Genomic DNA, 24,092 nt, shown 5'->3' on the forward strand with positions numbered 1-24,092 from the left:
CATTGCGGAGGTGGTCCTGCCTGGGCACGTGGTACCAGGTTCTGTCTCTCCCACCCAGCTCCCCGAGGGACGTCTGTGTACTTCTCTTTGGTCCTAAACAGGATGACTCTGAGGGTTAAAAGGCCAGAGAGACTTGGCTCACTGCTCACAAGTCTCTGGGTCAGACTGAAGGTTATTTTGGCAGCTTTTGTCCCTACCTAAGGGCTGTGAGGGTGGCTTTTGTTCTGTGCTGAGCTCACCAGGTGTCTGGGGCCAGGTCTGCACCTTCTGTGCGTCTGGCCAAAGGCAACTCTGTGGAGGGAAAGAGCAAAGAATGAACATGTGTTTTGAATCAACACAGTGGGCCTGGCCTGCCCGAGTTGCTGGGGACGCGGCTGTGAATGAGGCACAGGCGGCGCGCTTTGCAGAGCACGGGTCTGCAGGAGCGAAGAGCACTGGAGGAGTTCAGGGAGCAGTGCTTCCCAGTGCTGTGAACCTGTTGAATGGGGTGGGTCAGCTTGGCATCAGGGAGGGCGCCCACAGGAGATGATAATAAACACCCTTCTTTGTGGGCCAGTCCGTTCTGTGAGTTTACTTATATAACCCTCACAGCAGTCCGGTGAGGTAAAGCGGAATGAAGAGCTTTCAGCGTCCTGCCCAGAGTGACAGAGCTGAGATTCAAACCCACGGAGTCTGGCGCGGGAGTCAGGCTCTTGCCCTCCACGCTCTGCTGCCCTGCATTTCAGCTGCCATGTGGTGGATGAGTCGGTGCGGGGGAAGGTGGGCATGTGGGGAGCTGGTTGTGAAAATACCCTGGTGAGGGTCTGGGGCGTGAGCCCCTGAGACCAGCGTGGCTGGAACGGAACGAGGGGCGAGGAGGCAGGGCCAGCTCACATGGGCCTTGCTTCGGGAGTTTGGAGTTTATTCTCAGGACGTTGAGGGGCTCTTTGAAGGGTGGTGAGCAGGGGGATGGGAGATTGGTATTTAAAGAAACCCCTGGAGAGGATGAGTGGGTGAGAGGCAGGTGTGGGAAGTCAGTGAAGTGGCGGGGAAAGTTGGCAGCAGTGGGCGTGGTCACTGACCGAGCAAACGGCGCTTCCTGTGTGCCGGGTGTCTGGGGTAGCAGTAACAACTGTTTCTGTAAAGAGCCAGGAAACAAATACATACCAGGTCACGGCCCTTGCAGCAAAGAGTAACGCAAGGAGGGGCTGGAATGGGGAGCGAGACTCCATGAGGGTGATCAGGGAAGGCCTGCAGTAAGTAGACAGACCACACCGTGGAGAGGAGGGAGCCTGTCTGCAGACAGAGCCGGGCTCCAGGCGGAGGGAGCAGGGCCGCCAGGGCCCAGCGAGTTCAAGCAAGAGCAAGGGCCAGCGTGGCCCAGGCAGGGTGGGGAAGGAGACGGGCTAGGCAGCGACTGTAGGTGGTGGCCAGGGCTTGGGGTGACATGTTCTCTGGAAGGTAGAACCGACTGAATTCAGAGAGGGAGAGAAAGCTCTGGCTCCCACTTTCTGACTTAGGAAGTTAGGTGGCCCTGGGGTGGGAGCAGGACAGCTGTGATGTGGGCTGGGTTGAGGAGATTGCCAGTTAGCAGAAATGGCACCACCTGTGGGGAGAGGGGAAGCCCCGCAGGAGGGACTAAGGCAGCCTCTGATGAAACCGGAGAACCTGGCACGTATGAGTCATGGAAACTGATGGAAGAGCATCTTGGCAAGGAGGAAGAGGAGGGTGCCGATGGCTGTGCCTGTTGAGAAGGTGGAAATTTGCAGAAGCTGCCAGTGAGCTGAGTGAGGGCAGCTGGAAGCCAGACTGGAGACTGCTCTGAGAAGGAGGAGACAAGAGAGACAGGGAGCTCACATTCTTGTTCCCTCCTCCTGGCCTGCAAATTGGGTGTTGTGCCCCCCATTTCACAGACAAGAAACCGATTCAGAGCGGGGTAGTCCCAGCCGAGACCAGTCAGAGCCAGGATTGCAACGTGGCATGCCCTCCGGCTCCCCATCACTCGATCATGGCGCCACAAGCAGCCGTGTGTCTCCTGCTTAGCCACTGACTCATTCATCCACCCACCCAGCCTGAATAACTTCTTGGCAGAGCGTCATTCTGAGATTGTCCAAGGAGAGGGAAGACATGGAGAGACGGTGACGATCTGCGGAAAGCAAGCCCACACCATCCAAAACCTGAAAAACAGCTTCTAATAATAGTTTTGAGTCAGCCAACCCCCTGACTTAGCCTGGTAGGTCTTATTCTTTTCCATCTGCAGTTTTGGGCAGGTCATTCCAACTCAAGTGACCACTCAGCTGTGTCTAGCCAGTGTTAGGTAACCTGGGACATGACTATCGCTTGAGATTGAACTGCGGGGAAACAGGGGTACTGTGGATTGCTGGGAAGGCCCGTCAATCCCCACAACCATCCTCAGGCCAGAAGCTGGGATGTTTATCTCCCACTTTGGTACATCCTCACACAGATGGGGGCCTTTTCTCTGCACTGATTGTCCCTGGAGATGCAGAGCAGTGTCAGATCATGTCACCAAATTCAGAGGCACCTGGATTAGCAGCCTGTCCTCAGAGCGCTGACGGCTGAAGTGGGAGTGGGTGTCAAAGAGCATCATCCAACTTCCTCCCATTTCAGATAAGACAACAGAGGCCAAGAGAGAAGTCCCCCACGGAGGCATGAGACCAGTGAAGAGAACCAGGACGGCCCCAGGCCTTCTGAAGCCCACCTCAGTGCTTCTCCAATGGAAATAAAATGCAGTGACAGTTCTTGGGAAAACATCATGGGAATATGGTTTGAGAAAATATCCCCTCCCACATACCAAAACAGTTCCTGTGTGATTACAGTGTTCGGAGTCCTTTATTCCCTACTTCTCTTCTCCATCCACTGATGGAGTCACTTTGAGCTGTTTGGTGTACTTAGCACCGAATGTGAATGCTGCTGCTTGCTGTAGAGCAAAGTTGCAATGAAAATGTTGCTGGAAGCTTTTTCACAGATCGAACCACGCAGTGTGTACAGCTGCTGAGCAAACATCAGAAAGGGCGGGAGACAAGGGGTCTTTTATCCTAACTTGCAGCTTTAATATTGTCAGAAAAATCTTCACAATACAATAAAATTTGATTCGTGGACTAGACAAGTCCAGGTGTGGATCACAGCTTCACCCTGAACTAGCAGCATAAACTCAAGCAAGGTACTTCTCCGTGCCTCTGTTTGCTCATCCAGGAAATGGGACCAGCCGTAGTACCTACCTCATCAGTACTACATACCTGGCACATGCTGAGCACCTAGTAAGTTGCAGCTGGTTATTAATAGTATTGGAGGGACTTCCCTGGTGGTCCAGCGGTGAAGACTGCACTCCCAATGCAGGAGTCTGGATTCCATCCCTAGTCAGGCAGCTAGATCTTGTGTTTCAGCTAACCAAATTTAAAGAAGAACAGTGTTGGGCCCAGCCCCCTTACCTTGAGGACAAGGTTGAGGTCCATGTTGCCTGTAGGTAGTGCTTGTTTAGGTCGGCAGCACTCAGTACTTCTGTGTTCAGGTACTCGTCCTGTGGGTATACAGTCATCCCCTCCTCCCCCACCTTGGTTTCACTTTCTATGGTTTCAGTTACCTACAGTCAACTCCCATCCAACAGCATTAAATGGAAAATTCTGGAAATAATTTGCAAATTTTAAGCTGTGAACTCATTCTAGGTAGCACAGTGAAGTCTCTTGCCCTCCCACCCTTCGTCCAGTGTAGACGACCCTCCTGTTAGTATAGGAAAAAGCAGTATGGACAGGCTTCAGTACTATCCATGGTCTTGGGCATCTGCTGAGGGTCTTAGAATCCCCTTCGGATAAGTGTGTAGTGCAGTTAGGCTGTACCCTGCCAAACTGTCAGGACGGGGTCATATGAGAAGACCGATCGCCCAGGAGGCGGGAGGCAGAGCCTGGTCCTCGCTGGATCACCACCTCTCTGTAAGACCTTGACCATTAGCTTCCCAACTCTGAGGCTCCCTTTCTTCAATGACCTGGGAAACGACCAGATCAGTGGATCCCAATGTCAGCTTCATCATGAAGCCTTTTTTGGCTCACTTTTTCTTCTGTGGGTCTTATATTTTTTAAAAAAAAAAGTAAGAGAAATTGATTTATATTTTTTGCAAGAAAATAGAAAACTGCTAATCAGCTTAAGGAACAAAAGACAAGGCAACCACTAAAAAGATATAATTTCAACCAAAAGGGGGAAAATTCCTTTTTTATTTTTTGGTCCCACCATGTAGCTTACGGAATTTTAGCTCCCCAATGAGGGATTGAACCGGGGTCCTCGGCAATAAAACCTTGAGTCCTATTCACTGAACTGCCAGGGAATTCCTGGGGAAAAACATAAAAATTACTTTTATAATTTTTTGAGTTTTTTTTTAATATGCAAAAACACAGGCCACCATGTGGTACATGCCCAGAGGCCTAGGTTTCAAAATGTCTGGATTTAGTAATATCTGATCTTTCCGGCTCTGAAATTCTGTAATTCTATTGTAATTACAATTCTGTAATTGTCCTGGAACACAATTTGGCTGTTTTCAATGATTATAGAGCTCTACTTTACGGCATAATGTTGGCTTCCCCCATGGTTTTTTTTTGATGCCAACATGCAACCCTTCATTATGGCCTTGTTCTCAAGAGGAAAATTCAACCTGCTTGAAAGGTGCAGGTATGTGTTTGTGGTAAAAGCAGGAATGACAAGCTTGACTGTAGGTACCTCCTGGCCCCAGAGAATTCCAGGGAAAAGGTCCCTGGAGGCTGGGCGGCTTGTGGTGGGCCCTGAGGCTTGAGCCTGTGCTTGATACATGGGGGCCCTTCACCCATGGAAGTGCCACCCTGTCCCTCAGAATTCTCGGATCCCCCCAGAGCCACATTCACAGAGGGGTGCTCTCCCCCGGTCCTGTCCACAAAATAAAGAGTGGGTGCAGCTTGTGTTCACTCAAGAGAGCAGGGAGGCTGTCCAACTAGGACCCATTTGATAATCCCTGCCTCCATTTCTTAAGGAATTAAGTCCACTTTCATCATGAACGTTTTCAGACACAACACATGTAAAAGAATAATGTAACAATCCCTACCACCTAGATTTAATGATCATTAACATTTTGCCCTGCTTGTTTCATCTGTTTATTGTAAATTCCTACATATAATCTGTAACTTACAAGGATTTAAAAGCACTATGTCAGCAAACTAAAAATAACTCTTCCATAGCATTGCATATCTAACCTATGTTTAGATTTTACTCGTCCAAAATCAGTCTTTTACAGTTGACGTGTTCAAAGGTCTGAACCAGTCATGGTCGTTCTGTTCCCTTTGAGCGTTTGCTGTTAGGCCTTTTCTCATGCTTCTTTTCTGAACGGTCTTTGCCACCCACCGCTTTCCTTTCCACATCATGAATTTGTTAGAGAAACCAGGGTCATTTGTCCTGTCAGATGTCCCTCCTTCCTCGTGGTCAGTGTCTTACTCACTCCTCTGTTGTCTGTCCATCCTCTAAACTAGTAATTAAATCGGGAGGTTTGATCCAGTCCAGGTTCACTCCTTTAGGAAGAACCCTTCATTGGCATCATTGTGGATTCCTTGTTGCATCATATCCCGTAATCCATGCTGTCTATTGAGTGCTTATTGTGCGGCAGGCCTTGTGAGACTTTACAAACATAACACGCTTTGGGGAGTAATTTAGTTTTTACTTCACAACAGTAAACTGAATCCAACTAGGCCTGGAAGGAGACAAGAGGTATTTGGAATTCAAAGAATTACAGTGAGAGCACAGACACAGCAGGATGTGAGCGCTGGGAGGTGGTCTCTGCAGGGACAAGAGGGACCATGGAGATAAGATAAAACACAAAATCAAGTTGATCATAAAGGGAATTCCCTGGTGATCCAGGGGTTAAGACTCTATGCTTCAATGTAAGGGACGGAGGTTCAAGCCCTGGTTGGGGAACTAAGATCTCACATGCTGGGTGGCATGGCCCAGAAAATACTACCAAAAAAAAAAAAAAATCAGAATGGCTGAGAGTCTTCTTGCTGGTCTTGCCATCCCTGGCTCCAAGTGCTCAGGGCCTCCACAGTATCCACACCGTCTGTCTCCTGACCAAAGAACCCAGTCTGGCCATCCAACCCATCGTTCTTAACTGTGCTGACAACCAGCCGAACCATTTGGGTTGGGTCCAGCGTTTGCCAAGGACCAGATGTCTGGACATGCTCAAAGTGAAGTTCTCGTCAGAAAAGTTCTCCCCTCTACATAGACATGGCCATGGGGATTATCGCGGCTTGTAAATTCATCATCCTGGTTCATAAATCCAGGAACAAGCCTGGGAAAGCAGGAATCCTTATAACCAAATCTCATGTTTTCTCCTTGGGAACATCGTCTGAAAACAGCTCCAGGAAGACATGGCCAAGCCTTGCCCCCGCACAGCCGTGTCTGTGCACGAGCGTGCCATGGACTTGACAAGGCTGCAGCTCCAAAGAAGAGCCTGTGGAGAGGCCAGTGTGACCTTAAGCTTCTCAACAACAGCCTTGCGAAGTGAATGTTGTTGCCTTTCTGGTTTTACAGGTAGTGAGCCCCAGGACCAGCCTCCCAAGCCAGCACTCTCCTGCATGCTGCGGTACCTGGCTGTCAGGATGGGGGTTTCTGACAGTGAGGGAACCGGCAGGGCAGTCAGTAGCCCACGCTCGGCCGGAACTTGCAGGGGAAGGGGGCCTGTTGTGTCCTGGCCAACACCCTCTCCTCCCACTCAGGTTGACTCAGCACTGGCTCAGGCTGCTGCTCAGCAGAAGGAAGAGCGCCTGCCTTCGAGCAGGAAGGATGAGGACTTTCCTGGTAGTCCAGGGGTTAAGACTCTGCGCTTGCGGTGCAAGGTACACAGGTTTGATCCCTGGTCTGGGAAGTTCCGCATGGCCACAGTGAGGGGGCGGGGCCCCCCCTTCAAAAAAAAACAGGAAGGATGAAACTACATCCCTCTTCAGCTCTACCCCCTTCCCTACTCGTATGGAGATTTTAAAGAAATTAATGAGGTGAGATCTTTTCACCATTCCACTACAAGAAAGAAAAAAAAAAATGGAGTAGGCTCAACATCATTAGTCAACAGGGAATACAAATTAAAACCACAACGAGACATCGACACATCCCTCAGAATGGTCGCTGTGAAGTGGAGAGATGAGCTGGTGTGATAAGAGCCGCTGAAAGTCTTCAGACTGGTGGGAGTATAAACCAGTACAACCACTCAGGACGACTATTTATCAAAGTGTCTCAGTCGAAACAAATGTCTGCCTTGGAACCCATCCTGGATCTTCTGTATGCAACAGAAATCAGTGCTCATCTACACCAGAGACCTGTCCACGAACATCCACAGCAGTACCATTCGTTATAGCCCCGCATGGAGGCCTAATTCTGGCCCCTCTGTCCTTGAGATTCTCCAGGCAAGAATGCTGGAGTGGGTTGCCATTTCCTTCTCCAGCGGATTTTCCCAACCCAAGGATCGAACCCGTGTCTCTTACGCGTCCTGCATTGTCAGGTGGGTTCTTTACCACTAGCACCACCCAAGAAGCCCACCAGGTGAATGTGTAAATGAAATTGCAATATTCATGCAATGAAATATTACACAGCTTTAAAAAGAGCAGATTGCTGATATACGCAGCAGAGGTGAACCTCAGAGACGTGCTGAGTGAGAGAAGCCAAACAGGTATATGCTGGTGGTTTCGGTTTACATGAAGTGTAAAAGTAGGAACACTGATCTATGGTAATAACGATGGTGGTTAGAGTAGTGATTATCTCAGGAATGACTCAAAGGAGTCTGTTAGGGGCTGGAAACGTCCTCTTCTTGAGTTGGTGGTGGTCACGTGAGTGTGTGTATAATAAAAGTTTGAGTGAAACGCTGTGAGTTGTTTCAACATTGTTGTATTCAAGCTAAACCTCAGTTTTTAAAACACATAGAAAAGTAGGAATGAGTGCGTGTATAACGTAAATATATATATACAGTGGAACGGGGCCACCCAGGAGTTGAGCTGACTCCTTGGAGCCCTGGTCGCTAGTTCCCTGCCACCCCTCCATCCCCCGCTCTGCCCTGGGCCTCTCCCTGTGATCTTCCCACACTGGACATGACCTCAGTCCAGACCCCAAACGGCTAGGCCCAGAGGATGGCGAGGCAAAAACCCGTGCTCCCTGTGTTCCTGCTCTTTGGCCCTCTGTCCTAATTAGACCCAGGACTAATATTTACCTTTCATACTGCAATCCGGGAATGGGGGAGGCCCGGCCCCAGGGCAGACAGGCCGGGGGAGAGGGAGGACCCTGCCCTGGAGGTCAGTGGGTGTGGGGGTATGAGCTGCCCCTGCAGGCCACCGGTCCTGGGTGACCTGGGAACGAAGATAGACCAGAGGCCTGGGAGGCCCAGGGCCCGACTCTTCCTCCTGGCAACCGCTACACACAAACACGCCTCCCCAGCTCCCAGGCAGGGCGGGGACGTGGGACCCTCCGTGTGCGGCCGGGTGGCTGGCCCTGCCCCCGGCTCCCATCTGGCCACACCCTGCCCTCCATTTCCTTACATGTGGACGGTGGACTCCACAGCCCTCCCCGCAGGCTTTCCTGCACACAGCTGCTGCTCACTAAGCTCCCCTCTAAATTAAGAATCTCCTTCAGTCTCTACAGCAGGACACTCTCCCCACCGCCCAGAGGAGGAGACAGGCTCACAGAGGTCAAAGCAACCATCACCGTGTGTTAGGTAGGAAGGAGCCTGCAGGAGAACCCTGTGACCCCACTGACCCCGGAGAGGGAGAGGCTGGATGGTGGCAGCACCTCTGGGCTCCGCTCTGGGGCTTCCTCCCAGGATGGCGGGGGTGGGCTCTCCATCCACGTGTTCCTATGGCCCTGACCCGCTGACCTCCGCTTCCCGGCTGATTTCTTCACGTTGGTTCAACATTAACCCGGTGGGGTCAGGACCAGCCCGCAGAGTGCCGGAGCGGATACACCATGGCGCGCGTCCGAGGCCCGCGGCTGCCTGGCTGCCTGGCCCTGGCTGCCCTGTTCAGCCTCGTGCACAGCCAGCATGGTAAGGGGGGCGCTGGAAGCTGTGATAGGCTGGCGGACTGCGGTGTGGGTCTGTGGGCTGGGGGTCTCCACTGAGAGAAACAGGGCTGGTCCCCAGATCCTCACCATGTCCAGCTCAGGGAAGGACCCGGCCGCTCTGGGCCGGACAGACAGTGACTACTGCTCTCAGGCAATATGGAAGGTGGGCTGGGGGTGACCCATGAAAGGAGAGGGCTAGTGGGCTGCCATTAGCAGCCTTCCGGGGCCTGCCGCCATCCCGGAGTCCCCCTCCCCCGTTTCGGAAGCCAGCAGAGCTTGCCTCCTGCCCCCACGGTGGCCATCGTCCCACCCTCCTCCCCCCTGCAGTGTTCCTGGCCCATCAGCAAGCATCCTCGCTGCTCCAGAGGGCCCGGCGTGCCAACAAGGGCTTCCTGGAGGAGGTGCGGAAGGGCAACCTGGAGCGAGAGTGCCTGGAGGAGCCATGCAGCCGCGAGGAGGCCTTCGAGGCCCTGGAGTCTCTCAGTGCCACGGTGAGGCCCCGGTGAGGCAGGTCCTGGCTCCCTCCAAGGGGTCCCAGCTGCAGGAGCACAGAGGCGGGGATGGAGGAACCCGGCAGCTTTCTGTTGATCGCGTCGTGTGGGCCCTGCTTCACTGGGCCGCTGGGGTGAACAGCTCGGTCTCTCTGGGAGGGCCCAGCGCCTTGGCTCTGTCAAGGCCCCAGGGTCCGGCAAGGCTCCAGGGCTTCGAGGGAAGGGACTCCTCAGTCTTTAGCCGTCTGTCTGCGTTGGGATCTCTGGAGCGGCTGGCGCTGGCCGCGTGGCTCAGCTTTAGGTCTGCTGTGACTTCTGTGCCCTGGGGTGCTGGGGCTCCCATCAGGCGTGGGGCTCAGTGTCCCAGGAGCCCTGAGCAGCCTTCCCTTCCCCGGGGCTCCGCCTGGGCCCCTCCGCCAGTTTACCCCCCCGCCACAGAAATCCCTTTCGGTCTTGGCTGACCTGGGAGGGTGGAGGGGTACAGGCAGCTCCCCTCATGTCCCCGGGGAGTAACCAGAGTAAGGGAAAGGGGGGCGTATAGGGAGAAGACAAAGTTGACTCTAAAAAGCAAAAGGGATCCTGCCACAGCCTCATACTCAGCCTTGTTTTTCAGGATGCGTTCTGGGCCAAGTACACAGGTGAACACGCGGAAGACTTTGCTCTGGGAGGGGAGTCCTGGGGACCCCAGCTGCAGAGTGCTCCACCCCAGAGAGGCTTCTGGTCCGCCCAGCCGCCCATCCCTGCGCCCCTGCCTCGTTCCTCCCTTCCTTCCATCGTCTGCCCGCCCCTCTGTTTCTGAGCGCTGTCCTACCCTTTACTTGTCCTGTCCCCACCTCAATCTCAGTGGTGTCTCTGGGTCTTTTCTAGCTTGTGAGTCAGCGAGAAATCCTCGAGAAAAGCTCAATGAATGTCTGGAAGGTGAGGAACTGACATGGGGGTGGGGAGACCCCCGTGTGCAAAGTAGGGGTGGGGTAGGAGTCGAGGCCCGGGGGTGGGGGGCGGTGGCCTTTCTGCTCCTGAGGTCCAGGATGCGTCTTTGCCCCTGGCTGTATGCCTGGCAATCATCCGCGCGGTGATTCATTGTGGAGGAGGAAATGAATGAACGCGTCATGAGTTAATGCTAAGGCCTCATTCTCAGCCAAGCCCCTGCCCACGCCAATCAGTCTTCCCCGTGTCCCTAAGGCAGAGCTTCGATAACGTCACATTCATTCTCCAACACCGCCCCTGTTGTCCCCAGAATAAAGCACAGGCTTCTTAGCCTGGTGAACTTAGTGGGTTCTGACCTTAACCTTCCCTTCTAGCCTTCTCTCCCATCTCACCAACCCTGAACCCAGAGCCCCCGCTTCCTGAAAGCAAGCATTTCTCTAAACAGGCCAAGATACGTCAGATCCTGGCCCCTGTTAGCACGATTATCTCCCCCGGAGAGCCCTCACTGGGGAACCACCCCACCCCGAGCCGCCCCTCAGGAACTAGTGCAAATGCACCACCCTGCCAGGCCTCCCGGGCACATCATCCCTCTTCCATCGCGTCCCGAATACACCATTAGTGTGGCAGTAGGCCCCGCAGCACAGCTTTAACCACTGGCCACGCTTTCGTGGGTTAAGGGTTTATTCAGTAGACCTCTCATCAAATCTCTGCAATCTGTCAATCTCTATGGTCAAGTGCTGGGAATTTTAAGAGAATGAGGAAGCTCATAGTTTCATAGGAAAGCAAAAATACAAAACATCAAATTAATTGATGGAAAAGTTCTGTTCCAGGTGCCCAGAGAATTCCAGAAGAGGGAGAGTTTCGTTAGCTGGCAGAATCAAGGACCACTCCCCAGGAGTAGTTTTACTTGTATGGGTGGGACGCACTGATGAACAAACAGGAAAGCAGGCCAAGGCCAAGGCCAAGGCGTGTGCAAAAGCATACGCAAAGGCCCTTAGGCTGGAGGACGAAGACAACAGGACAGGCAGACCAGGGCCAGATTCTAAGGACCTTGTTCACGCTTTCAATCCGTGGTGGGGAGCCGCTGGATATGAGCTCCGTGAGGGCAGGGACCTATCGTGGCTCCGACCGCCTTATTCATCGCTGTGTTCTTGGTCCCGGGCACAGCGCCTGGCACATGGCTGTCACACAGGGGGCGCTCAGTGAATGTTGGGTGCCTGCTGGGTACAAAGGAAGTGCTGAGTAAAGGCAAGTTAAGGGTCATGGAGCAGAAGTAGCTTGGAGGGGAGGGACCAACAGAGCTTTACGAGGAGAGAAGGGCGGGTGGACAAGTCCTCAGCGGCAGACACCTGGACTGGGGTCTCCGCAGGAAACTGCGCTGAAGGTGTGGGGATGAACTACCGAGGGAACGTGAGCGTCACCCGGTCAGGCATCGAGTGCCAGCTGTGGAGAAGTCGCTACCCACATAAGCCAGAGTGAGTGACGGGCAGGCCTGTCTGCTGAGACGCCGGGGGCGAGGAGACACTGCGGGTGGCGGGGGCGGGCTTCTTGCTGAGATGCTTTCTATTCCAGAATCAACTCTACCACCCACCCGGGGGCTGACCTGCGGGAGAATTTTTGCCGCAACCCGGATGGCAGCATTACTGGGCCCTGGTGCTACACCACATCCCCGACTCTGCGGAGAGAAGAGTGCAGCGTCCCCGTGTGCGGTGAGCGGGGGCGGTCGGTGGCCCAAGGCCACAGCCAGGACGGGAATCGAGATGCCAGCGCCCTCTGACCCGGGTTAGTTAGACACTTTCCGGTTAGTGACGTCAGGAGGCCAGAGCGAGTCCACTTCCAGCCTCCTCCTCTCCCTCCACAGCTTTTGCTTCCTTACAATCCAGGACGTGGCTCGTTCTAAATATGCTTTCCTTCCTGCTCCGGGCCTTCTTCTCTCCAGGAAGCCCTTCCTAACCATCTCAGTCCACATGCCCTTTTTTGAGTGCCAACAGCAAGCCTCGTACAGTCCAGCCCTGCATGATTCTCATTATTAATTCCCATCTCGTGGCAGCTAGCTATAGTTACAATAGTGCCGCAGAGCCCACAAAATGACCAACAAGCCACAAAAGCTCGGGGGCAGACACCAGTAAGCGTGTATTTTTTAAGTGTCTGCTGGGGTCGGCTGGGGTGGCTCTGCTCCTTACAGCCACACTCGCTCATGCGTCTGTGGGGTCCAGATGTAGGCTGGGCTCGGTGGGGGGCCCCGCTTCAAACAGTGGGTCCAGCTGAGCTCAGCTCCTCGGGTGGGTGGGTCTAGGTCTGCTCTTCCACGGCGAGGGAGGCAGAAAGGCTGCAGCTTCTTCCGTGGGGATGGCAGAAATACCAATCAGTGAACAGAAGCACAGACACTGGCAGTCAGTTCTGCCCACATGCCTTTGGCCAGAGCAAGTCAAGTGATCAAGGCCAAGGTTGAGAGGTGGAGGCTACGCTTTGTTTATAAAATAACAGGACAGAGGGTGTGGATTCAGGCAGGGATAAAGAATTAGTGCCAGTAACTCAATCTAGCAAACATGGGTTGCTCTCTTTTGTCATCCTCAGTCGATCCAGCTGTCTTTCGTACTGGGTCTTTGTGAAAACACAGAATCCCTTAGACTCTGGGCGGGCACTAGCAGTAGAGTACAGATAGCGCAGGAGGTGAAACCTGGGTACCATCCCTGGCTAGTCACGCCCCAGACACTTGCGCCATATCTTTTGTTTAAATCTCAACAACCCTGCAAAAAAAAACCTCATTAGAGATCCCTTTCACAGGCAAGCCGAATGCGGCTCAGAGAGGTTAAGTGACTTGACATCGTACAGGTCAAAGGTCAGGGGGCAGAGCTTCCCATCCTGTCTGGCTCCACTGTGGTCCAACGCTCTCTGCCCCCTCTCTCTCCTCACCCACCAGGCCAGGACCGAGTCACAGTGGAGGTGATCCCCCGGTCGGGAGGCTCCACCACCAGTCAGTCGCCTCTACTGGAAACATGCGTCCCGGACCGCGGCCGGGAGTACCGGGGGCGGCTGGCGGTGACCACACGCGGGTCCCGCTGCCTTGCCTGGAGCAGCGAGCAGGCCAAGGCCCTGAGCAAGGACCAGGACTTCAACCCGGCCGTGCCCCTGGCGGAGAACTTCTGCCGCAACCCAGACGGGGACGAGGAGGGCGCCTGGTGCTACGTGGCCGACCAGCCTGGCGACTTTGAGTATTGTGACCTGAACTACTGCGGTGAGAGGGCAGGGCCGGGGCCGAGAGAGGACGGGGCCTGGCGGTCAGAGCGGGAGCGGAGCCTTCCCTGGCCTCGGGCTTCCCACGTGGGCACAGGGCCTTCCTGAGCCAGGTAGGGGCGAGCCTAGCCCCTGCCCACAGCTGAGGCCCGCGAGGCCCGCGAGCTGCGGTTCGCTAGTAAGGTGGGCTCTTAACCGCCGCCACACGGCCTCCCCGGGGTGCGGGCTGGGGGCAGTCCAGGCAGCGGGTGTGGCATGGCCCGGCCCAGCCGCAGCCCGTGTCTGGGTCCCTGCAGGGGAGCCGGTGGATGGAGACCTGGGAGACAGGCTGGGTGAGGACCCGGACCCGGACGCGGCCATCGAGGGACGCACGTCTGAGGACCATTTCCAGCCCTTCTTCAACGAGAAGACCTTTGGCGCCGGGGAGGCCGGTAAGGTGTGGGGGTCACGGCGTGCGGGCGGGGCGCGGCGGCGCTCCACCTCTCACGGTCCCGCTTGCCCCTTAGACTGTGGCCTGCGACCCCTGTTCGAGAAGAAGCAGCTGCAGGACCAAACGGAGAAGGAGCTTTTCGAGTCCTACATCGAGGGGCGCATCGTGGAGGGTCAGGACGCGGAGGTTGGCCTCTCGCCCTGGTGCGTGCTCCTCGCCTCCCCCGTGCCCTCTCCCCGCCCCCCACCACGCGCCCCGGAGCCTTCTCCGCGCTCACAGACTTAGGCTCCACTGGTAACCTAGCCACACCAGCATCGCATCGAATCCTCACTGTCACCTACTTAGATTTGGGTTTGTTACTTCTCCAAATCAGATGGTGAAGCTGAGGCTCAGAGCGCTTAAGGGACTCGTCTAAATGATGCTGTTAGTGAATGGGTTACATAGCAGGACTCGATTCCAGTTCTTTGATTCTCTGCTAGGCTGTGCCAACTGTGGCCTGGAAAAAGCTCAATGCGGGGGAAGCAAAATGCAGGTGGCTGCCTCTTCGTGTCACATGGATGCCCTGTCCCCAAGGGTGGCCAGGTCAAGCTGGGGTCTGGGCCCAGCAGTTAGCTCTAATTAGTTCTTAAACTTGGGACTTTCCACTTGTTTTTGTTGTTCAGTCACTAAGTCGTGTCCAACTCTCTGCAATCCCATGGACTGCAGCACGCCAGGCTTCCCTGTCCTTCACTATCTCCCAGAGTTTGCCCAAACTCATGTCCATTGAGTCGGTGACACCATCCAACCATCTCATCCTCTGTCGTCCCCTTCTCCTCCCACCCTCAATCTTTCCCAGCATCAGGGTCTTTTCCAGTGAGTCAGCTCTTCGCATCAGGTGGCCAAAGGACTGCAGGGTCGGCATCAGTCCTTCTAATGAATATTCAGAATTTATTTCCTTTAGATTGACAGGTTGGATCTCCTTGCTGTCCAGGGGACTCTCAAGAGTCTTCTCCAACACCACAGTTCAAAAGCATCAATTCTTCGGCGCTCTGCCTTCTTTATGGTCCAATTCTCACATCCATACATGACCACTGGAAAAACCATAGCTTTGACTAAGATGGACCTTTCTGCTTGTAGGGCTGGTGAATGGGGCAGCCCCCCGCCCAACCCTGCCACCACCTAATGCTTCCGGCTTCCCGCCTCAGGCAGGTGATGCTCTTTCGTAAGAGTCCCCAGGAGCTGCTCTGTGGGGCCAGCCTCATCAGTGACCGCTGGGTCCTCACGGCTGCCCACTGTCTCCTGTACCCGCCTTGGGACAAGAACTTCACCGTGGATGACCTGCTGGTGCGCATCGGCAAGCACTCCCGCACCAGGTGCGGAGGGGCCCCCAGGTGTGCGGCGGGACTGTGCGGGCCCCGTGGCTCTGAGACACCGGGGTATGTCTGTGTACGTCTCTCACGGTAGAAAACCCAGCAGTCCCTACTGTAAAGTCGATTTGGCCATGTCCTGACTAAAGCTTGGACCTGGGGACAGGGAAACTAAAAGGCTTGGCAGAGAGCAGAGTCCTGGCCTGCCCTTGGCGCCCCCCAGGCATCAGGACGCGGCCCAGGCGTGAGCCCTGAGTAGAGGTCGTTTGGGTCAGGGCCTGCAGCCTGTGTCCCTCCCGCTACTGCCTGGGCTGCTTGATCCTGAAGCCCCGGGGCAGCTTCAGGCTGAGAAGAAGCTGCCTGGGGCCTGCCAAGGCGGGAGCTGGTCCGCTGTTTACCCTGACTTCCAGCCCCTGAGGGCAGGCAGTTTGCCTCCTTGAGGAATCTGCCGACCTCCCTGGGTGGCCTGCAGCTTCTCTTTTTTCTCTGCTGGGGTCTGCACAGGTATGAGCGGAAGGTTGAAAAGATCTCCATGCTGGACAAGATCTACATCCACCCCAGGTACAACTGGAAGGAGAATCTGGACCGGGACATCGCCCTGCTGAAGCTCAAGAGGCCCATCGAGTTATCCGACTACATCCACCCTGTGTGCCTGCCCGACAAGCAGACAGCAGCCAAGTTGGGCAGCCAGGAGGGCAGCGGGGGGGTGGTGGAGGGGGCGGCTTGAGGCTGAGGGGGCCTGGGCTGGGTTCTGGGCCCAACTCTGACATCCTGTCGCCTTGCCGAAGCTCCTTCCCATTTCCAGGCCTTGGGCCTTCCTGCCACGGGGGTCTTAGGCTCGGGTCTCTACGGGGTGGTGTTGGGGCCAGGAGGCTCCCGGGCGGGTGTGTTCTCACTGGGTCCTTCTCCCTTCCCCAAAGGCTGCTCCACGCTGGGTTCAAAGGGCGGGTGACGGGCTGGGGCAACCGGAGGGAGACGTGGACCACCAGCGTTGCCGAGGTGCAGCCCAGCGTCCTCCAGGTGGTCAACCTGCCTCTCGTGGAGCGGCCGGTGTGCAAGGCCTCCACCCGGATCCGCATCACCGACAACATGTTCTGTGCCGGCAAGTGCCCTGGGCGGGCGGGGCTGCGGTGGGAGGATGAGACCCGTTAACAGCGCAGGCCTGTGTTCAAGGCCTGGCTTCGCTTTATTTGCTTGTGTATTACACATTTTATTTGAACATAGTTGATACACAATATTAGTGTCAGGTGTACAACACAGTGATTCAGTGTGTCGATAGCTTATACTCCATTTAAAGCTATTACAAAATGATGGCTGTATTTCCCTGCGCTGGCCAGTGTATCTTGGTTATTTAGATGGGATGCGGTAGTTTCTCTCTCTTAACCCCCAGCCCCGTCTTGCCCCTCCGCACCTCCCTCTCCCTGCTGGCAATTCCTAGTTTGTTCTCTGTCAGTGGGTCTGTTTCTGTTTCATTATATTCATCTGTTTTATTTTTTGGATTCCACAGATAAGTGATAACACGGTATTTGTCCCTGTCAGTCTTTCTTATTTCACTAAGCACGCTGCCCTCTAGGTCCAGCCATGTTATGGCAAATGGCAGAATTTGCCATAACATGGCAAAATAAAGGCTGAGTAATATTGTGTGTGTGTGTGTGTATGTATATGCTATATCTTCTTCATCTGTTCATTTGTAGATGGGTGCTTAGGTTTTTGCTTTGCATTATTGCCCTTCCCAGATATTGTGGGTTTTTTTTGTTTGTTGTACAAATTGAAGGTTTGAGTCAAGTCTACGGGAGCCATTTTACCAACATTTGCTCACTTCATGTTTCTGTGTCACGTTTTAGTAATTTTTTAAAAAAATTTTATTTTATTTTTTAACTTTACAATATTGTATTGGTTTTGCCATAAATCAAAATGAATCCGCCACAGGTATACATGTGTTCCCCATCCTGAACCCTCCTCCCTCCTCCCTCCCCATACCATCCCTCTGGACATTTTAGTAATTCTTACAATGTGTAATTATTTCATCATTATTATATTTGTTATGGTGATCTGTGATCAGATGTTACTATTGTAATTGTTTTGGGGCATCAGGAGCCACACCCATATAGATAGCAAACTCTGTTCTGACTGCCCCTCTTTCCTCTGGCCTCTATTCTCTGAGACACAACACTATAGCAATTAGGTCAGTTAATAAGGCTACCATAGCCTCTAAGGGTTCAAGTGAAAGGAAGAGCTGCATCTGTCTCATCTTAAATCAAAAGCTAGAAATGATTAAGCTTAAGGAGCAAGGCATGTAAACCTAGGCCTCTTGTGTCAAACAGTTAGCCAAGCTGTAAGTGCAAAGGAAAACTTCTAAAGGGAAAGTAAAGGTGCTCTTCTAGAGACTTCCCTGGTGGTTCAGTGGTTAAGATTCCATGCTTCCACTGCAGGGGCACAGGCTCAATCCCTGGTCAGGGGACTAAGATGCTGCATGCTATGCAGTGTGACCCACCCCCCCACCAAAAAAAAAGTGCTACTATAGTGAACATATAAATGATAAGAAAGCAAAACAGCCTGATTAGTGACATGAAGAAAGTGTTAATGGTCTGGATAGAATTAGCCACAACATTCCCTTAAGCCAAAACTTAGAAGCTAGCAGAGATTGATTCATGAGGTTTAGGGAAAGAAGCTATCTTCATAACATCCAAGTGCAAGGTGAAGCAGCAAGTTATTCAGAGGATTCAGCTAAGATAATTCATGACAATGACTGTACTAAACCGATGATTTCCAGTGCAGACGAAAGCGCCTCATCCTGGAAGAAGATGCCCTCTAGGACTCTCATAGTTAAGAGGAGAAGTCAGTGCCTGGCTTCAAAGCTTTAAAGGATAGACTGGCTCTCTTGTTAGGGGCTGATACAGCTGGTGACTTAAAGTTGAAGCCAATGTTCCTTTACCCTTAAGAAAATCCTAGGGCCCTTAAAGAGTTAGTCGCTCAGTCATGTCCAACTCTTTGTGACCCCATGGACTGTAGCCAGCCAGGCTCCTCTGTCCATGGATTTTTCTAGGCAGGAGTACTAGAATGGGTTGCCATTTCTTTCTTCAGAGAATCTTCCTGTCTCAGGGATCAAACCCAGGTCTTCTGCATTGGAGGCAGATTCTTACCACTTGAGCCACCAGCCCTTCAGAATGATGTTAAATCTACTCTTCCTGTGTTCCCTAAATGGGACAGCAAAGCCTGATGACAGCGCATCTGCTTACAATATAGATTACTGAGTGTTTTAAGTCCATTGTTGAGACTGATGCTCAGAAAAAGATTCCTTTCAAAATATTCCTTCTCCTTGACAATGCACCTGGTTACCCAAGAGCTCTGATGAAGACACCCCACAAGATTAATGTTTCCATGCCTGCTAACATAATATCCAGTCTGCAGCCCATGGGTCAAGAAGTGGTTTTGGCTTTCAAGTCTTAGGATTTTAAGAAATGCATTTCATAAGGCTATAGCTGCCATAGATGGTCATTCCTCTGATGGATCTGGGCAAAGTAAATTGAAAAGCTTATGGAAAGGACTCACCATTCTAGATGCCATTAAGAACATTTGTGATTCATGGAAAGAAGTCAAAATGTCGACATGAACAGGAGTTTAGAAGTTGTTCTACCCCTCATGGATGACTTTGTAGCATCAGTGTAGGAAGTATTAATAGGTTGGTGCAAATGTAGTTGCCTTTTTTGTGTGTGTGTGTGGTTTTGGATCATGAATTTTAAATCATTATGCTAAGTCACTTCAGTTGCGTCCGACTCTGTGCGACCCCATAGACGGCAGCCCACCAGGCTCCTCCGTCCCTGGGATTCTCCAGGCAATAACACTGGAGTGGGTTGCCATTTCCTTCTCCATTAAATCATTATAGCTAGGCTCAAACACATCTTTATTAATCAAAATTGGAACCATTACTATCAACATGTTTTTGTCAGTGAGAAATAAGTTTGCTTATTCCTGTAGCGTAAGAATCCGTGCTTCGGGATTCAGTGAACTCTCAGAAAGCGTTTTCTGCCTCCTCCTGGTTGTGGCAGCGTTATTCCCTGCAAAGAGTCGTTGAGATGCTTGAAGGCATGGTCGTTGGTTGGCGAGAGGTCAGATGAATGTGATGGATGAGGCAAAACTTGAGCCCAGTTCGCTCAGCTTTTGAAGCTGGGTTGTACAGTGTGCGGTTGAGTGTTGTCACCAAGAATCGGGCCCTTTCTGCTGAGCGATGCCAGCGCAGGTGTGCAGTTTTGGTGCATCTCGTCAATTTGCTGAGCATACGTCTCGGATGTAACAGTTTCTCTGGGATTCAGAAAGCTGTAGCGGATCAGACGGGCAGCAGACCAGCACACAGTGACCGTGACCTTTTTTGGTGCAAGTTGGCTTTGGGAAGTGCTTTGGAGCCTCTTCTTGGTTCAGCAACTGAGCTGGTCATCGCTGGTTGTCACATAAAATCCACTCATTGAGCACATCACAATCCAGTCGAGAAATGATTAGCTGTTTTTGTGTGGAGTAAGAGAAGACGATGTTTTTGATTTGTGGTCAGCTCATGAGACACCCACTTACTGAGCTTTTCCACCTCTCCAATTTGCTTCAAATGCCCAACGACTGTTGAATGGCTGATGCTGAGTTCGTCAGCCTCTTCTCGTGTAGCTGTAAGAGGATCAGCTCTGATGATCCTCTCAATTGTTTTGTCAGCTTCCAATGGCTGGCCACTATGCTCCTCATCTTCAAGACTCTCGTCTCCTCTGCAAAACTTCTTGAACCACCACTGCACTGTACGCCCATCGGCAGTTCCTGATCCAAATGTGTTGTTGATGTTGTGAGCTGTTTCAAACCATTCCATATAACTAGGAAGGGTTGCACTTTTGCTCTGGTCATTATCTTTGGTCTTTTCCCCTTTTTGAAACGCCCTTAGTTTCTTCTAGTCTTTTAATTGTTGTGTGGATGGGAACAGTGGAGACAGTGGCTGACTTTTTCTGGGCTCCAAAAATCACTGCAGATGGTGACTGCAGCCATGAAATTAAAAGACGCTTACTCCTTGGAAGCAAAGTTATGACCAACCTAGACAGCATAGTCAAAAGCAGAGACATTACTTTGCCAACAAAGGTCCATCTAGTCAAGGCTATGGTTTTTCCAGTGGTCATGTATGGATGTGAGAGTTGGACCATAAAGAAAGCTGAGAGCCGAAGAACTGATGCTTTTGAACTGTGGTGTTGGAGAAGACTCTTGTGAGTCCCTGGGACTGCAAGGAGATCCAACCAGTCCATCCTAAAGGAAATCAGTCCTGAGTGTTCGTTGGAAGGATTGATGCCGAAGCTGAAACTCCAATACTTTGGCCACCTGATGTGAAGAACTGACTCACTGGAAAAGACCCTGATGCTGGGAAGGATTGAAGGTGGGAGAAGAAGGTGACGACAGAGGATGAGATGGTTGGATGACATCTTCGACTCAGTGGACTTGAGTTTGAGCAAGCTCTGGGAGTTGGTGGTGGACAGGGAAGCCTGGTGTGCTGCGGTCCCTGGGGTTGCAAAGAGCTGGACACGCCTGAGCGACTGAACTGAAACTGACGCTGAATTGTTGTGTAGTCAATAGGAGGGAGTCAATAAGAGGGAGTGTGCTTTCTTCTTTCTTTTCTCCTCTCATACTTTTCATTGTATTTTTTCTACTTGTTGGCAGTTAATCAGCCCTTTTGTTGAAGCATCCATCTCCTGGTTGGATGAAGCTTTTCACTAGTAGATTTTTCAAGAGGGTTATGGGTAAAGAATTTCCTGAGTTCTTGTATGTAACTAACTGGTTTTCTGTAGCTTTGATACCTCAAGTTCAGCAGCATTGGATTTGAAATCCATGGTTTAAGTTTTCCTCCCTTGAATTTATTTTTACTTACTTTGGATGTTGTTTTCAAAGTCTGATGCCAAGTGTAATTCTTTTGCTCTTGCAAGGGAGTTGGTTTTTTTGCTTGGAGGCCTTGAAGGTATTTTCTTCATCTTTGAAGTCTCAATTTTTTAGACTAGGTCTTAGAGTTGAGTGTTTTAGATCAGCTTTGCCAGGCTCCCAGTGGGTCCTTTCAATATGCACATCTGATCTTTTATTTCTATGAAGTTTTCTTGGACTATATTGTACATATTAATTCTGTCCCGTTGCTTCCTTTCTTCCCTTAGTCTGAGTTCCATTTCAACCACTTTCTGCTTTTAACTACTTACTGTTGTTTTATCCATTTAATTTTTGAATTTCTGATTCATTCTTTTTCACATACCAAAATTTTGCTTGAGGATATCTTGTCTCGTTTTTGGCCGTATCGTGCAGCTTGCAGGACCTCAGTTCCCTGACCGGGGATTGAACCGGGGTCACGGCAATGAAGGCCTGGAATCCTAGCCTCTAGGCAATCAGGGAATTCCCCACGTGACACTTAATTCAGTCACAGTTTTCTTCTGTTTCATGTTTGTGTTTGGGGAATTTTTGTTAGCTGAGCTATTTTTGTTCATATTCATTGTTGTCTTGTGTCTTTGTATAGATCTACTTGGTTTTCATCTATTCATTTTGCAGATCTGGGGTTATTTACAAGATTCCTAACTCATATGCGTCTATTTCTTTGATCTAGTATTTTTCCCTCCTCATCTCCACATAAGTTTTGATATTAAATGTATAGTTAGATACATTAGTAAATGTACATTAATTGATGTATCTAACTAATGGGCTTCTCTGGTGGCTCAGATGGTAAAGAACCTGCAAACCTGCCTGCAAAGCGGGAGACGTGGGTTCGATCCCTGGGTTGGGGAGGTCCCCTGGAGAAAGGAATGGCAGCCCACTCCTGTATTCTTGTCTGGAGAATTCCACGGACAGAGGAGCCTGGTGGGTGTCAGTCCGTGCGTTTGCAGAGAGCTGGACACAGCGGAGCGACTAACACGTTAGCCTTTAGATACATAAAAGCGGCTTGAAGTCTGGGTGTTCTCTGGGTTACACGTATGTCAATGGTGTAGCGTCTATTGTTCTTTAAGCTCCTCTGTGTTGTTTGTGGAGGGTGCTTGGGGATGTTTGGATAAAGGCAGCTGCCATTCTTCTCAGCTGCCTGTCAGTCTGGTGGGTTTTGTAAGTCACTCTGCCTGTTGGGTGGAGACTGGATTGGAGGCAGCGAAAGGAGAGGCAGAGAAAGCAGCGGTTCGGGGAGAAAGTGGTGTGTGATGGGCCCGGGTGTGGAAGTGGCGAGAGTGGCTGGACTGGGGCTGCATGTTGCAGACAGAGCTGACAAAACCTGTCTGGGTTGGATGTGTGGGGGAGGCAATGCGCAGTCAGGGAGGGCTAGCAGTCGGGGGGCACTCTGGCTGGAGCGTGAGCTGGTCACTCCCTGAGCACTGCGGTTCTCTCTCAAGGTTACAAGCCTGGTGAAGGCAAACGAGGGGACGCTTGTGAGGGCGACAGCGGGGGACCCTTCGTCATGAAGGTAAGCGTCTCCGAAGGCCCGGAACTGGTGGGGAGATCCTTCTGGGTGGACGGGAGGGACCCGAGGATTCAGGAACAATCAATTGACCCTACCTTGGACTTGACTCTATTGGAAACCCCATATTTCTTCCTCAGAGCCCCTATAACAACCGCTGGTATCAAATGGGCATCGTCTCATGGGGTGAAGGCTGTGACAGGGATGGAAAATATGGCTTCTACACACACGTCTTCCGCCTGAAGAAGTGGATACAGAAGGTCATTGATCGGTTAGGAAGTTAGGGAGCCACCCACATTCCAGGCTCCTCACTGCAAAATCACAGAGGCCAATCCAGTGAATGAATTATTTTTGTGGTTTGTTCCTAAAACTATCTTTCTCAATAAAAGTGACTCTATCAACGAGCCTCGGGACTCCCAGTGCTGTTCATGGGGCAGCTCAGGAAGCGCCAGCCCCACCACTGGACAAGCGGCACGCGAGGGACCTGCCACCCCTAGAACAGGGCCAGGTGAGAGGGGACATGGCAGCCTGAACTTAGCATTTCAGATGTTCCAGGCTTGGGGCGTCCATGGATTATTTCATGCGATCCTCACGCGAGGTAGTAAACCGAGACTTGGAGAAGTACCTTGTTCAAGGCCACACGGCTACGCAGGGCCTACGTCTGACTTGAAATATAGGAGATACTGAGGCCTGTGCTGCACTGTGAAGAGCTTGTCCTGGGACAAGCCTCCAGAGAAGAGGAGGGCAGGCTAGTGAGGGGGGAGTAGTTACATCCATCTAACGTCTTTAAGGGACGTCCCAGGTGGCGCTACAGATAGAGTCCCCCTGCCAATCAACGCAGGAGAGGCAAGAGGTGGGGACGGCAGTTCACTCCCTGGGTGGGGAAGATCCCCTGGAGTAGGAAGTGACACCCCTCTCCAATATTCTTGCCTGGGAAATGCAACTGGCTACTCCATGGGGCTGCAGAGTTGGATGTGACTGAGCACAGATTATTAAATTATCAGATCTATGCCCCCCAAAGGCTCAGTATTTTAAGCATCTTCACTCTCAAGGGTTGTGGGATAGCAGATTGGAGTAGGGGCCCTAGCATCAGACTGCCTGAAAGTGTTAGTCACTTAGTCGCGTGGGACTCTGTGACGCCATGGACTGTAGCCCACCAGGCTCCTCTGTCCATGGAATTC

The 24,092-nt window shown here is 52.1% G+C and overlaps 2 protein-coding genes across 3 annotated transcripts in view; both read left to right on the forward strand.

Annotated features, from left to right (window-relative positions):
• Positions 1 to 8,851, forward strand: part of ZNF408 (zinc finger protein 408) — a 14,298-nt gene extending 5,447 nt beyond the window's left edge. Inside the window, exons 7-9 of the mRNA XM_010842453.1 lie at positions 6,538 to 6,641; positions 6,723 to 6,887; positions 8,807 to 8,851. Coding sequence (XP_010840755.1) covers positions 6,538 to 6,641; positions 6,723 to 6,887; positions 8,807 to 8,851 — 314 coding nt within the window. The remainder of the gene's footprint in view (positions 1 to 6,537; positions 6,642 to 6,722; positions 6,888 to 8,806) is intronic.
• Positions 8,667 to 23,315, forward strand: F2 (coagulation factor II (thrombin)). Of its 2 annotated transcripts, none has more exons than XM_010842358.1 (14): positions 8,667 to 9,028; positions 9,373 to 9,536; positions 10,150 to 10,174; positions 10,404 to 10,454; positions 11,833 to 11,938; positions 12,036 to 12,172; positions 13,387 to 13,701; positions 13,997 to 14,131; positions 14,207 to 14,333; positions 15,315 to 15,500; positions 15,981 to 16,154; positions 16,397 to 16,578; positions 22,847 to 22,917; positions 23,052 to 23,315. In XM_010842358.1, the coding sequence occupies exons 1-14, from the start codon at positions 8,950 to 8,952 to the stop codon at positions 23,193 to 23,195; spliced, it is 1,896 nt and encodes a 631-aa protein (XP_010840660.1). In that variant the 5' UTR covers positions 8,667 to 8,949; the 3' UTR covers positions 23,196 to 23,315. The 2 variants fall into 2 exon arrangements, with proteins under 2 accessions (XP_010840660.1, XP_010840661.1); XM_010842359.1 differs by having other exon boundaries at positions 15,315 to 15,482.
• The last annotated feature ends 777 nt before the right edge of the window (positions 23,316 to 24,092 follow it).

Source organism: Bison bison, unplaced genomic scaffold (genome assembly GCF_000754665.1).
Source record: "Bison bison bison isolate TAMUID 2011002044 unplaced genomic scaffold, Bison_UMD1.0 scf7180017864178, whole genome shotgun sequence".
NCBI classification, from domain to species: Eukaryota; Metazoa; Chordata; class Mammalia; order Artiodactyla; family Bovidae; genus Bison; species Bison bison.